The 16082-nt window shown below is 43.0% G+C and overlaps 1 protein-coding gene across 1 annotated transcript in view; it reads left to right on the top strand.

Moving 5' to 3' along the window:
* The window catches only part of LOC141252947 (polymeric immunoglobulin receptor-like), a 186321-nt gene that overhangs the window by 142785 nt on the left and 27454 nt on the right, over window positions 1-16082 (top strand). Inside the window, exon 5 of the mRNA XM_073670704.1 lies at window positions 1855-1952. Coding sequence (XP_073526805.1) covers window positions 1855-1952 — 98 coding nt within the window. The remainder of the gene's footprint in view (window positions 1-1854; window positions 1953-16082) is intronic.

The raw sequence follows: 16082 nt of genomic DNA, 5'->3' as shown, positions 1-16082 counted from the left end.
TCGTCCCACCAAGTTTCAGTGATTCCAATGACATCATATTCCTTTTCCTGCATTAGTAGTTCCAATTCTCCTTGTTTGTTGCCCATGCTTTGTGCATTTGTATAAAAACATTTTAGTTTGTGATTGGTTTCTCTTCCTCCCATATTTTTATTATTTAAATTGTTTTGTCTTTGTTCTTCCTTTCCACTTCCAGTAGCAGAGATCTCAATAGTATTTGTCAGCTGTATGGCTTTTTCTGGCCTTTTGCTTCCCTTCCCACATTGTTCTAGTTTAAAGCTCTTCTGATGAGTGTAGCAAGGCGACTTCCAAATACATGTTTTCCAGTCTTCGTAAGGTGCACCCCATCTCTAGCAAGTACTCCATCGTATAGGTAATTCATTCCGTGATCCAGAAATCCAAATCCTTGTTGACGGCACCATCGACGTAGCCAGTTGTTCACCTGTAGAATCTTATTCCACCTCATTGTTCCATGGCCATCCACTGGGAGGATGGATGAGAAGACCACCTGCGCTCCCAATTCTTTCACTTTCTTGCCTAAGTCTTCAAAGTCACTGCAGATGGTTTCCAGGTCCTTTCTTGCGGTGTCATTTGTCCCCACATGTATTAGCAGGAATGGGTAGTGATCTGTAGGTCTGAAGAGTCTTGATATCCTGTCAGACACATCTTTAATTTTTGCTCCTGGAAGACAGCACATTTCTCTTGAGGTTATGTCTGGTCTGCAGATAGTGGCCTCTGTTCCTCTTAACAGGGAATCCCCCATGACCACCACTCTCCGTTTTTTCTTCACAACATTCTTCTTTTTCCATCCAGGAGGATTCTGAGGGCTTACAAGGTTATTCATTGCTGGCAAAGTCTTATTTTGCTGTATTTCTTCATGGTTCTCCTGCGTGAGAGCCTGGTACTGGTTCCTGAGCAGTATGGGTGCTGACTGCCTCTCGATCCTCCTGCTTCTGTGGGTCACATGCTTCCATTCCTCTGTTTCATCAGGTGCAGTTCGAATTTCTTCTCTTTCTGAATCATGAAGAGATAATTCTGCTCTGTCTAAGAACTCTTCACCTTCCTTAATGATTTTCAAGGTAGTTAACCTCTCTTCTAGATTTCGCAACTTTTCCTCCAACAGGGACACAAGCTTGCATTTCTGGCATGTGAAGTTTGGCTTTTCCACTGGCAAGTCTGTGAACATGTAGCAGGATATGCAGCTCACCAAATGGCTCCTGGACTCTTCCATGTTCTTATTGTTAATGTTCTGAAAACAGTGAAAAAAGCTTAAAAAAAAGCTTCAAAATGCGCGCGCCGGTAGGCGCGCGGTTTACCGATGTCCTCTTTTCAGCTCCAACAGCCAAAATCCAGTGTTCTTTGAGCTCGCGGAGACTCTTCACTTACCCCAAAATGCAGTGGGAATATGCAAATTTTGACCCGTAACATTTTTTTTTTCGACGATTGAGCTATATGAAAGATTGGGGTTTTTGTTACCACTTTGGGGTTACGCATGATGTTTGATCACTTTTTTTGTAGAGGTGCGGTGTCCGAAAAAATAATTCTGGTGTTTTTATTTGTTGTATTTTACAGCATTTACCTTATGGGTTAAATAATTTCATATTTTGATAAATTGGACTTTCATAGATGTGACAATACCAAATATATTTATTCTTTTAATGTGCTTGTTTTTAATGGGAATATATTCGGAATTGGATTAAAGCATTGTATGTATACAGCTTCTGACTATATTTCTACAAGTAAGCGTTAGAGATAATTTTGTTTCCTACCATAATGCCAACTAATATCTCCTTGTCATGATGCTATGAAAATGGTCAGTCATGGTTGTTACATCATATTTCTTTTTTTCAAATCTAGAAATTTTTACAATGAATGGAATCCCTGGAGATGGATTTTTTTTCTGCTGATGTGTTCTGCCCTATTACTAATATGTTTATTCTTTAAAAAAAATGATGGTAAGTTTTTCCGCTATTTTTTATGGGTTAAATAAGAGAAGTCACATCCTTTAAATAACCTATCATTGAAAATAAATGGATGGAGATAAAACTCAACTTTAGGCCACGTTCACATGTTGAGTATTTGGTCGGTATTTTACATCAGTATTTGAAAGCCAAAACCAGGAGTGGGCGAGAAATACAGAAGTGGTGACGTGTTTCTATTATAATTTTCCTCTGATTGTTCCACTCCTGGTTTTGGCTTATAAATACTGCTGTAAAATACTGACCAAATACTCAACGTGTGCACGTGGCCTTAGCGATGCCCATACATATAATAATAATTTCTATTGATATCAGAGATCAAGGGAAAGAAGGGTCAGGAGTGTTAGACTTCAACATGCCAGATCCTTTCTTCTTATAGGAGTTTTGCTACTGCAAATGATGTCTGGCAGCAGATTACGCCACTCTCCAATGGAAATGCATGTGTATTCGGCTAATCCAAGGTTGCCAGCCGACATCTATCTAAGGTTTACATAAATGTCAATCGTAGAAGCAAACACATAGGACAAAATGTATTTTGAGCTCTTTTCTCTTAATCAAATGGAATTATACTTGTATTGTTACACATATATCTGTGAATTTGCACAAATTATTGGATGTAGCAATTCTAAAAGTTAATATCGACCCTTTAATGAGCCTTCACACATGACTTAAGATAAGAAGCCAAACCAGACACTCCATTTAAAGACAAGCGTTTTGGAGAGTTTGACCCTCATCAATGCAAAGCAGGAGATCTGATTGCATGGCCTATATGTATCCTTACACTGGCTTGCCGCTCTCCACCAGGAGAAATGTTCTGCCTTACATCCCATATCACAGGTCTCTCACTTTACACTGATGAGGTGTAAACACCCCAAAACACATGTCTGAAAATGGAGTGTTTGGTTTGGCTTATCCTAAGTCATGCGATCAGGCTCGTTAAAGGGTCAATATTGATTTTTAGGATTGCTGCATCCAATAGGTGGTGGTAGAGTTCAAGTCCTCTTTCTACCCCAAGAGGCTATTTGCATATTCTAAATCATAGAGACTACATACTGTACGATACAATGCCTGTCAATGATGTACGTGGTGATATGAGCTGCAACACCCCGGGCCTAGTCATCAATGACACTGAGAGGAGGTGAATATAAGAGTTAATTTTTCTTTATTTAATTCCAGCTGGCTACCATTTTGCTGGATTTGCACTAATGAAATCTGCTAAAAATTCCTTCCCCATAAAACTGTCCCACTAGTTAACCCTTTCAGTGAACATCGTAAAAAAATCAATAAAAATGGAGCAAAAAACAATGCTGTCATTATACCGCCAAAAAAAAGTGGAATAAAATGCGAACAAAAAAACAAATGTAAATAAAAATGCTATCTCTGAAAACGTCATCTTATCCCGCAAAAAACAAGCCACCAGACAGCTCCATCAGCCGAAAAATGAAAAGTTATAGCTCTCACAATAAAACAAAGCTAAAATAATTATTTTTTCTATAAAACAGTTTTTATTATGTAAAGCACCAAAACATAGAAAAATATGAATGTGATATCGCTGTAATCGTAATGACCCAAAGAATAAACCTGCCTTATCAATTTTACCACAAGCGGAGTGGCATAAAGAAAAAAAAAACAACAATTCCTGAATTGATGGGTTTCATTCATTTTGCTTCACAAAAATCAGAATAGAAAGCGATCAAAAAATGTCATGTGAAAAATGGAACTCAGTTTGTTGTAAATATTTCTCCTATTAGCCCTTGGAAAAATGAAAAACTTCCTGCTAAAACAACATTTTAGTGGTAAAAATGTAATTTATTCTTTCTTCACCGCCCAATAGTATAAAGTTCTATGAGGCACATGTGGTGTCAATATGATCACTGTACCCTCAGATGAATTCATTGGGGGAGTAGTTTGTAAAATGAGGTCACATATGTGGGTTTCTGTTGTTCTGGCACCTCAGAGGCTCTGCCAATGTGACATGGCGTGTTCAAATCATTCCTGCAAAATCTGAACTCCAGTATGGTGCTTCCTCCCTCCTGAGCTTTGCACTGTTCCTCAAATGTGTATCTGTGTACAAATTTTGGGGTCAATTTTCTCATACTATCATTGTGAAAATGAAAACATTTGGGGCTAAAGCAACATTTTTGTGGCAAAAATATATATTTTTTCATTTTCACAGATCAAAGTTGTACAATTGTGAAGCAACTAAGAGTTCAAGGTGCTCACCACATGTCTAGATAAATTCATTAAGGAGTCTAGTTTCCAAAAGGGGTCACTTGTCAGGGGTTTCCACTGTTTAGGCACATCAGGGGCTCCCCAAATGGGACCGCTAATGATTTCAGCTAATTTTGAGTTCAAAATGTCAAATGCAGCTCCTACCCTTCCGAACCCTGCCGTGCACCCAAACAGTAGTTTTCCACCACATATTGGGTATTCACATATTCAGGAGAAATTGCAAAACCAATTGTATGGTGAAATTTCTATTGTTACCCTTGTGAAAATAAAAAAATTGGGGCTAAAAAACATTTTTGTTGGAAAACTGTGATTTTTTATTTTCACAGCTCAACATTATAAACTTCTGTGAAGCACATGGGGGTTCAATGTGCTCACCACACATCTAGATACATTCCTTGAGTAGTCTAGTTTCCAAGATGGGGTCACTTGTGGGGGATTTCCACTGTTTAGGCACATCAGGGGCTCTCCAAATGCAACTTGGTGTCCGCTATTTGTTCCAGCAAATTTTGAATTCAAAAAATCAAATGGCACTCCTTCCCTTTTGAGCCCTGACGTGTGCCCAAACAATAGTTTTTCCCCACATGTGGGGTATCGGCGTACTCAGGAGAAATTGCACAACAAATTGTGTGGTGCAATTCTCTTGTTACCCTTGTGAAAGTACAAAATTTGGGGCTAAAAAAAACATTTTTTGGGGAAAAATGCGATTTGTTTATTTTCACATCTCAATGTTGTAAACTTCTGTGAAGCACCTGGGGGGTTCAAGGTGCTCACCACACATCTAGATTAGTTCCCTGGGGGGTGTAGTTTTCAAAATGGTGTCACTTGTGTGTGGTTTCCACTGTTTAAGCACATCAGGGGCTCTCCAAATGTGACATGGTGTCCGCTAATGATTTCAGCAAATTTTACATTCAAAAAGTCAAATGGCACTCCTTCCCTTCCAAGCCATGCCTTCCGCCCAAACAGTAGTTTTCCCCTTCATATGGGGTATCCGCGTACTCAGGAGAAATTGCACAACAAATTGTATGGTGCAGTTACCCTTGTGAAAATGCAAAATTTGGGGCTAAAAAATACTTTTTTGGAAAAATGTGATTTTTTATTTTCACGGCTTAGCATTATAAACTTCTGTGAAGCACCTGGGGGTTCAAGGTACTCACCACACATCTAGATAAGTTCCCTGAGGGGTCTAGTTTCCAAAATGGTGTCACTTGTGAGGGGGTTCCACTGTTTAGGCACATCAGGGGTTCTGCAAACGTGACATGGTGTCTGCTAATTATTCCAGCAAATTTTGCATTCAAAAAGTCAAATGGCGCTCCTTCCCTTCCAAGCTCTTCCGAGCGCCCAAACATTGGTTTTCCCCCACAAATGGGGTATCTGCATGCTCCGGAGAAATTGCACAACAAATTTTGGGGTCCATTTTTTACTGTTACCCTTGCAAAAATAGGGGACTAAAGTAATTTTTTTGTGAAAAAAGTTAAATGTTCATTTTTTTTCAACATTCCAAAAACTCCTGTTAAGCACCTGAAGGGTTAACAAACTTCTTGAGTATGGTTTTGAGCACCATGAGGGGTGCAGTTTTTAGAATGGTGTCACTTTTGAGAATTTTATGTCATATAGACCCCTTAAAGTCCCTTCAAATGTGATGTGGTCCCTGAAAAAAATGATTTTGTAAATTTTGTTGGAAAAATGAGAAATCGCTGGTTAACTTTTAAACCTTATAACTTCCTAACAAAAAAAAGTATGTTTCAAAAATTGTGGTGATGTAAAGTAGACATGTGGGAAATGTTATTTGTGAATTATTTTTTCTGACATAACTCTCTGATTTAAGGGCATAAAAATTACAAAATTTTCAAAATGTTTGCAAGTCATATTGAAGAAATTTTACCACTATCATGAAGTACAATATGTCATGAAAAAACACTCTCAGAATCAATGGGATCCATTGAATCCTTTAAGAATTATTACCTCATAAAGTGACACTGGTCAGAATTGTAAAATTTGGCCTGGTCATGAAGGTACAAACAGGCCCATTTCTTTAAAAATGTTCCCCTCCCCGCCCATTTCTGTAATAATGTCCCCACCTGCCTGTTTCCTTTAATTATGTCCCCCACCCTGACCCTTTTATTTATTAAAGGAAGGAGCCAACATGAGTTATATTATTAAATAAAGGGCCACGGGAAGGGGGGGGGGGCGACATTATTAGAGAAAGGGACCAGAACGAGGGACATTGTTAAATAAAGGGATCATGATAGGGGACATAATTAAAGGAAGGGACCAACATGAGGTATTTTATTAATGTCCCCCATCATGGTCCCTTTCTTTAACGATGTCCCTCGTTCTAGTCCCTTTCTTTAATAATATCCCACTTCCTGGCTCTCTACTCCAAATCATTTTAAAAAAGTGATTCTTCTCACCTGTTCCCACTCCCATGATAAACAGTGTCCTCCTCCTACTCCATAGCTGGTGAAGGAAGGGGGTCTCATGGTTGTGACCATGTGCCACCTAAGTTGGGCACACTGACGTTAGCTGCCAGCCTCTGATTCGCCAGTGACTTATTTTGCTATTGAGTTGCAGAAAGTGCATATGAGAATGCACATTCAGCTGAAAACGGCACCGGTGTCGGTAGGACCCATTCCTCTGCCGTCCCGGTTGTCTGTGTAAGGTCATAACATTTTTTTTTCTTGTGTGATAGGTTGTATTTTTCAAGGCATTGTTTTGGAGCAAAATTAGTGTATTCATCTTTAATTTCTTGAGGACCCTACCTTAGGCTTTTGGACTTGACAGACATGAAGACCACAGCAACCCATTTGCACACAAAAATTGCATTGTGAGTGTGCTGATGAGCTTATCAAAGAAGACTTGCCCATTGAGGTGCTGTGGTTATTATAGCATTTAGCATCAAAAGAGTTAAACATATGACACTTGAAAGAGAAGAGGTGGGCTCTTATGTCTACACCATCACTGCAATGGACTATTATAGCAGCTCAGGAAACCAACCCACTCACCACAATATGATAGTATCTTGCAGGCTCAGAACCCGTCTAACATCTCAGCCTCAAGATAGAAACGAAAAAATCATATCTAGGCCTAAACTATTATATCTCTGCTGACAGCAGTAACCACATTTAAGCCACTTCCTTTTAACAAATAAATAACCTATTAAAACTCTTTGAGGCCGAAGGGGCATATTTGTCCCATAGTTTTTAACTAAACCAAAATCGATTGAAAAAACCTACAGTCGTTAAAAGGTTAAGTAAGAGAGTCACCATCCATTTCCACTGAAAAATAAAAGAAAAAGAGGATTCTGAAAGGTCAATTTTTACATCTTAGCAGGAACAGTTTAACCTTGTCAATTTATGTGAAAAGCCAAAAAAAGAGAGATTTTTTGAGAAGACATCCCAATAAAGTTGTACAGCACTCACCTGAGTACGCCCTAGTGCAGCTTAGACCCATTTTTCTAAGGGCTCATTCAGATATCGGTGATTTTTCTCGTATGCAAAAAACAGTGCAAGTTTCTTCAGTGTTTTTGTTCAAATTTTCATTAGTGATTGGTCAATGTCAGTTTTTAGCATCAATGTTTCATCAGTTTTTCTCATATGAAAAAAAAAATGATGGAGGTTTCTCAAGCTTCTCATATCAAACAGTCTGTGAAAAACAGACATTACACAAATGGTATGCGATTTCTGATTGTTTACAGCATCCATAGGTTTGCAATGGCAAGTTTGCTCCTTGACTCATGTCAAAATCAGACATGTCTAAGTGATTTTGTGGGGAACACTTGATGTGCAAAAATACACAGACACATAAACATCCCAATAGACTACTGTAAGAATTAAAAATCGATGTCTGAATGAACCTCAAGAAAGAAGAAGAAGCTATGGCTTTTTCAAATGAAATTGTGCACAAATTATCTCTTTTGAGAAGTATGAAGATCTTTTTTCTTTGATAAATGAAGAAATGATTTTCACAAGCTGTCTAAAAATTATCCTATTTTTTTAAGGAGCAAAAACAGGTGAGCTGTTTTGAAAATGAAGAAGTAATGGCTTCTCAACTAAGAGTGAAAAAAATTATCTTTCTTCTGTCAACCACAACAGGTTTGCAATTGTCAAAATTGTAAAATAATTACAAAGGAAAAAGACAAAATAGGGGCACTCAATAATGTACAGGTTTTGGGTAAATAAAGTAACTTTGAGAGTAAGCAAAACTGCTCACCTTACCAAGATGTGCTTATAACTGGTACAACTTCATACAGAGTGAATCAGATGCTGGTCCTGTGTGTGCTGGTTATACACAATAGCAACTACAATTGCAGTATATTGTAGGAAAAATGCAAAGAACCACTGTGCACTGCTGGAAAAGATGAGAGTCTATAGGTAGAGGTCCAGTCACTTTATTGAGGCTACACGTTTCAGCACCAAACAGGTGCCTTCATCAAGCCAATAGTTCCTTGTTTTTCTTCTAGAATCTACTAAACAAATACAAAAACTTTTGATGAAGTCATCCAAAAATTATCCCTTTTTTAGGGAGCGGGAACATACTACATATTTTCAAACTGAAGAAGCAATGGCTTGTCAACAAGCCTTTGAAAACAATTAGTCCAATTCAGGGAGCAGTTTCATGTTTTTGTACCCTCAAGAGAGCACATTTTCCAACATCAGTACAGTACTCTGAAACATAGTGGACAACCAAAAGATGTGTGGCCTGTGTGGCTGTTCTGATGTAGTGGCAGTGGTAAAAGCCGCTTGATAGAAAAATAGGAGGGGTCAAGCAAGGAGATGTCTGCTAGGTGTATTGACAGCAATGGCACCCTTGGCAGCAGCAGTACAGTGTAGCTTTATAACACACAGCAAGTAGCCAGGAGATGTGTGGCTGTGCAGTAGCATTAGCAGAAGCCACACAGCAGAGAATTATGATGGGGCAGGTAAAGAAATGTCTGGGAGTTTAAGGCCAACATCACAGCCTTTGCAGCAACAGCAGATGACATGATTGACAGGGAGTAGATTCCCAGATGACCATGGATCATTGGCACTAGTGGCAGAAGAACGGTGTAGAAGTCATAAAATGGACAGTCAGGCAGATGGTATGGCAGATTTAATCATTGGCATCAGCCATATGTCAATGAAACTTGCCACTGATCAATGGTTTTTCATGCTTGTGGAACCTGGTCTGTTTGTTTATGACAAAGTCCTGGTCACACTGATTACCCTCTCCAACATACCACTGGTGGTTTGACGTGACAGTATGCCCATAGAAAATTGGGCAAGTTCTTGACATTGACCCAATCTGGTGATAGTAAGGTACATGGAATAGGGACTCTTAAGTGCATAAGATAGAACACAGTCTAGGTAGGATTGAACCTGGCTGTTAAGCCGATGCATTTCTGTTTTCTGAAGTGCATCAGGTTGTCACAATAGCAGATGAAACATCTGGCCCATCATGTCAAATAAACTGTAACTGATGCTTTTGCTGCTACATTGGCTACCTGTTGTAGACCTAATGCTGACACAGGTGGGAAAATATTGCACCTGTGAGCATCGCAGATGGGTCTCCTGGTCAGGTCTGCGGTTGGTAGGTATCCGCTTGCAAAAAGCTTTGCAAAGGAGGGGACACAACTTATCCTGGAAATAAGCACATTTTTACTCCCTTTTGGAAGCTGGAAAAAAATCCCCTTTTACTTTTCTAGCAAGGGTCTAAAAGCATGTCTATTCAATATTCATTCCATTGCTTGATGATATCAATATGCCAGTCATCCCGCAAGCATTCCAGCATACAGCTTGGCATGCTCGCCAGAGCAACCACGGCGCCCCATTGGTTCAATTTCATCACCACACTGTGATGGTTAGTTGTCATAGCCATTCATTTTCAGTCTGACTGTCCCCTTTCTGTATCAACTCTATGTCCTCCTCTACATTCACCTGCTACTGTTCTTCCTCTTCCTCCTTTTCTCCCTTCTCCAAATACTGTAGCATATAACAGAACTCGAGGGTCCCCAAGGCAATAATAAGCATGTGTGAATTGATGTTCTGTCTCCATTACCTCTTTAAATCTGGTGTTTATACAGTAAAAATATGAGGATGACATACTGCAGTTGTTTCCACATTTCTCCCTACTAACAAATTTTGTTGCCTCTTCAGTACACGACACAGGCTTCAGTAGATGATGCACATCCCTCATCAGCTGCCAATGGCGGATTTCAAAGTAGCCCACGCTGCTGCATGATATAGGCCATCACTGCTTTATGCTGCTCGTGCGGATGCTCCAACATATGTGGCATTGTAGTGGCGGTGTCCATGCACACTTCCCATTGTCCTCTCCCTGGCAGGGACACCGACTTCTCACCGCCCCGGCCCCGCCGTCTTAAAGTGTCCCCTGCCAATGGCTGGGAGACACTTATTATTTATGGCACCTCCACCTGTTGGGGGGTGCCTGGGCAATGTGAATACTCTGTTTGCATGCTTTCTAGTTCTCAGGTTCCCTGCCCTAGTTTATCTTCCAGTACCTACCTACACCTGCCGTGCCTGCCTGTATACCAGCCATACCTGTCTGCACCTGCTGTGCCAGTCTGCAAACCAGTGGTACCTGCTTGCACCTGCCATGCCAGTCTGTATACCAGCAACACCTGCCTGTACTGGCCATGCCTGCCAGTCTACCAGCCGTAACTGCCTGCACCTGCCATGCCAGTCTGTACACTAGCCGTACCTGCCTGCACCTGCCGTGCCAGTCTGTATACCTGCCTGCACCTACCACGCAAGTCTGTATACCAGCCGTACCTGCCTGCACCTGCCGTGCTTGCCTCTATATACCAGTTGTACCTGCCTGCACATGCTGTGTTTGTACACCAGCCAGACCTGCCTGCACCTGCCGTGAAAGCCTGTATACCAGCCGTTCCTGAATACACCTGACTTGTCTTCCAATATACCTGCCATGCCTGCATGTACTCGTCAAGTCTTCTCATTCCTGGCCGTTCCATCTACCTGCCCCTTTGGGGGTCAGCTGACATGTGTCCAAGGTCTGTCCTGGACTAGCACTTGGTGTCTATCTAGAGCCAAGTCTAACCCCACCATCTGGGGCTCTAGCGAAGAGTCAGGTGTTAACCTAGTCACGCCTCTCCAGGCTCTCCTCAATCCATGGCATAGTGGTTCCATCACTATTCTTGTTACAAGCATTAAATTCCAGTGAGTTATGACCTCTCAAATCAGATGGTGCTTTGGCACACTGCTCTGTTTTTGCAATGCTTGGAGAACATTGAATTCAAGATCTGTATCTTGAAAAGAGCGTGAGTTATGTTAAGCTACCTCGAAATGCCTTACTTTGTTACTAGCTCTGTCAGCAGTGATGGTTGGGGAACTGGCAGCAGTGGTGGCATTGGTCAGGGCAAACTGGCAGCAGTCAGGGAAAATCTTGAGGTGGAAATCAGATGGGAAAAGCAAGCAGCTCAGAGCATTTCCCATACTGGGGTAACTGTCAGTTGAGTCAGGGATGATAATGATGATGATAGTGTGCTGCACAAGGCATGGGAACAAGATCAAGGTACCAAGGAGGTGATGTCATCAGAGAAGGAGAGTGTTGGCCTGACTAATGCACAGTGGAGACATAGTAACATAGTTTTTAAGGTTGAAGGAAGACTAAGTCCATCTAGTTCAACCCATAGCCTAACATGTTGATCCAGAGGAAGGCAAAAAAACCCATGTGGCAAGCACTAAGCTCCACATTGGGGAAAAAAATTCCTTCCTGACTCCATACGACAATCAGACTAGTTCCCTGGATCAATGCCCTATCAAGGAATCTAGTATATATAACCTGTAATATTATACTTTTCAAGAAAGGCATCCATGCCCTTCTTAAATTTTAGTAGTGAATCACTCATTACAACATCATGCGGCAAAGAGTTCCATAGTCTCACTGCTCTTACAGTAAAGAATCCCCGTCTGTGATGATTAAACCTTCTTTCCTCCAGACGTAGAAGAAGCCCCCTTGTCCCCGTCTCTGGCCTCAGAGTAAAAAGATCAGTAGAAAGGTCTTTGTACTGTCCCCTCATATACTTGTGCATAGTAATAAGATCACCCCTAAGCCTTCGTTTTTCCAAAGTAAATAACCCAAAGTGTAATATCCTGTCTTGATATTGCAGTCCCCCCAGTCCTCTAATAACCTTGGTCGCTCTTCTCTGCACCCGCTCTAGTTCAGCTATGTCTTTCTTATACACCGGAGACCAGAACTGTACACAGTATTCTAAGTGTGGTCGCACTAGTGACTTGTATAGAGGTAAAATCATGTACTCCACGTGAGCATCTATGCCTCTTTTAATGCATCCCATTATTTTATTTGCCTTTGCAGCAGCTGCCTGACACTGGCCACCAAACGTGAGCTTGTCGTCCACCAATACACCCAGGTCTATTTCAGTTAAAGTTTTGCCCAGTGTTTTACAATTAAGCATATAATTATTCATTTTATTTCCTCTGCCCAAGTGCATTACCTTACATTCATCCCCATTAAAGCTCATTTGTCATTTATCAGCCCAAGCTTCTAGTTTACATAGATCCTGTAATATAAAATTGTCCTCCTCTGTATTGATTACCCTGCAGAGTTTAGTGTCATCTGCAAATATTGAAATATTACTCTGTATGCCCACTACAAGGTAATTAATAAATATATTAAAAAGAAGGGGGCCCAATACTGACCCCTGTGGTACCCCACTGTTAACTGAGACCCAGTCTAAGTGTGTTCCATTAATAACCACCCTTTGTTTCCTATCAGTTAGCCAGTTCTTAACCCACATACATATATTTTCTCCTAACCCCATTGTTCTCATTTTATTTATCTGACGCGCCCCCTGGGCCGCGTGTGCACGTGCGTGGGATACCCGGAGCCGGGTCTCAGGGGGTTGTAGTCTCCGTGGCGGTGATCCGGTCCCGTGGCTCAGGGTGGTCAAACCAGTGGCAGTCTTTATAGGGTTTTTGTGGTTTAATGTCCGACTACGCCACCCGTGGATTGCGGTCAGGGTGTACCGCCGCTGCGAGGCAGTCCGCTGAGGCTGGTGTGGTGTGCGCAGCTAAAGATGGAATAACTCCCCACGGGAAGAGTATGGCCTCAGGGCAGGGAATGTGGATGATGGGAGTGATGGTGCGCGGGATTCCCAGTACTAGTAGTGCTGTATGCGGTGAGAAAGCAGGAACGACTCAGAGTCTTTGCAATGCAGTTCAGGGTCTTTACTGATGATATTAAGGCAGACCCTCCTGGGAGTACTGGCTAGCATAAGGGGCCTGGTCAGTCTGCGAGCAAGCAGGAGTTCCCCTGGCCAGGTGGAGTTGTAGGCCTCCCTGTCTATCTACACTCTTCCTGGCTACCAGCTTCTCCTTGTAAAGAAACAGCTTACTTTTCTCTTTCCACAGTTGCTTGGTCTCCTCCGGAGCGTCTGGGTCAAAACGGGCATCAGCCTGTGTCAGCATTTCCTTCACCAGACGGACTGTGGGATCACTGTCTTGTGTCTCCGCCCAGCTGTAGTGGGGTAAGGGATTGAATGTACCAGAGCGCCTGTCCCTTACACGGTGGGAATATAGGGTAATCCCATGACGGTGGAACGCACGGAGCTCGACTTCTTCCAGTTCTTCTGGATCTTCCCCTACGTCCGGTAAGTTTGGCATTCTGGACAGGGCATCCACATTGGCATTTGAGCGTCCCGCCTGGTATTTGATGGTATTCATAGTTGGACAGGCGGGCCATCCATCTCTGCTCCAGGGCACCAAGTCTTGCAGTGTCCAGGTGTGTCAACGGGTTGTTATCCGTGTACACAGTGAACTTGGAAGAGGCAAGGTATAGCTTGTAAACGTTCGGTCACTGCCCACACCACTGCCAGGAACTCTAGCTTGAATGAGCTATAATTCTCAGGGTTTCTCTCTGTGGGCCGTAGTTTTCGGCTTGCGGAAGCGATTACCCGTTCTTTCCCCTGCTGGATCTGGGACAGTACGGCTCCCAGCCCGATGTTGCTCGCGTCCGTGTGGAGGATAAAGGGCTGGCTGTAGTCAGGGTACGCCAGGATTTCATCCCCCATGAGGGCCATCTTCAGCTGGCGGAAGGACTCCTCTTCCAGCTTTTCCCACCTGAAGGGCGGCTTCTGGTTTTTGGCCTTCCTGGATTGACCTCTCAGGAGGTCCTGCATAGGAGCTGCCATTTTGGTGAAACCGGGAATGAATCTTCGGTAGTAGCCTACCTACTGGCCAAGACCCTCCAGCATAAAGGAAGTGCGGCAGTTCCTTTATGCTGGAGGGTCTTGGCCAGTCTTTAATCACGGTGATCTTATCGGGGTCGGGAGCCACTCCGTCAGCACTCACCATGTGTCCCAGGTACTGTACCTTTGGTTTCAGCAGGTGACACTTGGAGGGTTTCACCTTTAGGCCGTAGCTTGCCAGGGCGTCAAACACTTTTGCCAGGTGTTTCAGATGGTCCTCGTAGGTTTTGGAATAAACGATGATATCGTCCAGGTATAACAGGACCGTCTCGAAATTCCGGTGTCCCAGACAGCATTCCATCAACCGCTGGAAGGTTCCTGGTGCGTTGCAGAGCCCGAACGGCATACAGTTGAATTCGCTGAGACCCATCGGGGTGGTGAATGCAGTCTTCTCCTTGCCTCTGCTACAGGAACCTGCCAGTACCCGCTAGTAAGATCCAAAGTGGAGAAGAAGTTAGCAGATTTTTATGCAGCTAAAGATTCTTCTATTCTAGGTAACGGGTACGCATCTTTGTGTGTGATACGGTTGACCTTTCTGTAGTCCACACACATTCTCATTGTGTTGTCCTTCTTTTTCACTAGAACTAGTGGAGCTGCCCAGGGACTACAGCTGTCCCTGATTACCCCAGCCTCCTTCATGTCCCGCAACATCCCCTTTGCATGCTGATAGTGTGCAGGGGGTACAGGTCGGTATCTTTCCTTTATGGGTGGATGGTCTCCTGTGGGGATGTGATGTTCTACCCCCTTTACTCGCCCGAAGTCTAGCGGGTGTTTACTAAAGACTCTTTCGTACTCCTGAACCACCCGGTAGACTCCCTGTTTTTGGTGTGAGGGAGTGGAGTCAGTACTCAAATGCAGTTGCTGACACCAGTCCTCCATTTGTTTCTTAGAGCCGTTACCTTCCTCTGGTTGAGATGGAGGCAAGAGTTCCACAGCCCTTACAGAATTTTGGTTTATGGTGAACAATTTGGCTAGCGTGGCATACCGGGGCAGGTATACTTCTCTCTCCCCGATATTTATGATGCGGACGGGTACCCTCCCATGACGTACATCGACCACTCCCCGTGCTGTCAAAATGGTGGGCCTACTGTCTGAGTAGACGGGCTCTACCATTGCTTGGTAGTCTCTACCTCTTAGACCAATAGCTGCCCGGCACCATATCATCATCTCACTTTTCGGGGGCATGGCAATAGGGAACGGGTCACACATTCTCACGCTACCAATCTCACCACCAGATAATTCCACCTGTTGCCGTTTCATCAGTGCCCGGATCTCTTTTTGGAGGACACGCTGCTGGCTGGAACTGGCTTTCTTGGCAACCTGCTGTAAAATGAGAATCACCTCTGCAAGACAATTTTCAATCACGTTAGTTCCCACGGTTATTCTAGGGTGACTCTCATGACGGTCAATGTCCACAATAATCAGTCCTTGTGCCGCCAGTTCGACCTTACCGACCTTAATGGTCACCTCTTTGAACCCCACCTGCGGCACGGGCTGACCATTGCTGGCGATGATACTCAGGTCGTTATCTGGGTAGCGGGTTATGTCCGAGTCATTCCAGTACCGCTTAAAGAGCACGTACGGGATGGTAGTCACCTGTGACCCAATGTCTAGTAGGGCGCTCATAGGAATGCCATCCAATACCACAGGCA

This window comes from Phyllobates terribilis, unplaced genomic scaffold, assembly GCF_046119375.1.
Source record: "Phyllobates terribilis strain yellow unplaced genomic scaffold, ASM4611937v1 Scaffold_2__4_contigs__length_985480577, whole genome shotgun sequence".
Classification (NCBI taxonomy): domain Eukaryota; kingdom Metazoa; phylum Chordata; class Amphibia; order Anura; family Dendrobatidae; genus Phyllobates; species Phyllobates terribilis.
Note: the sequence above shows the minus strand (reverse complement) of the source record. Positions and strands in the feature narration are given on the sequence as shown.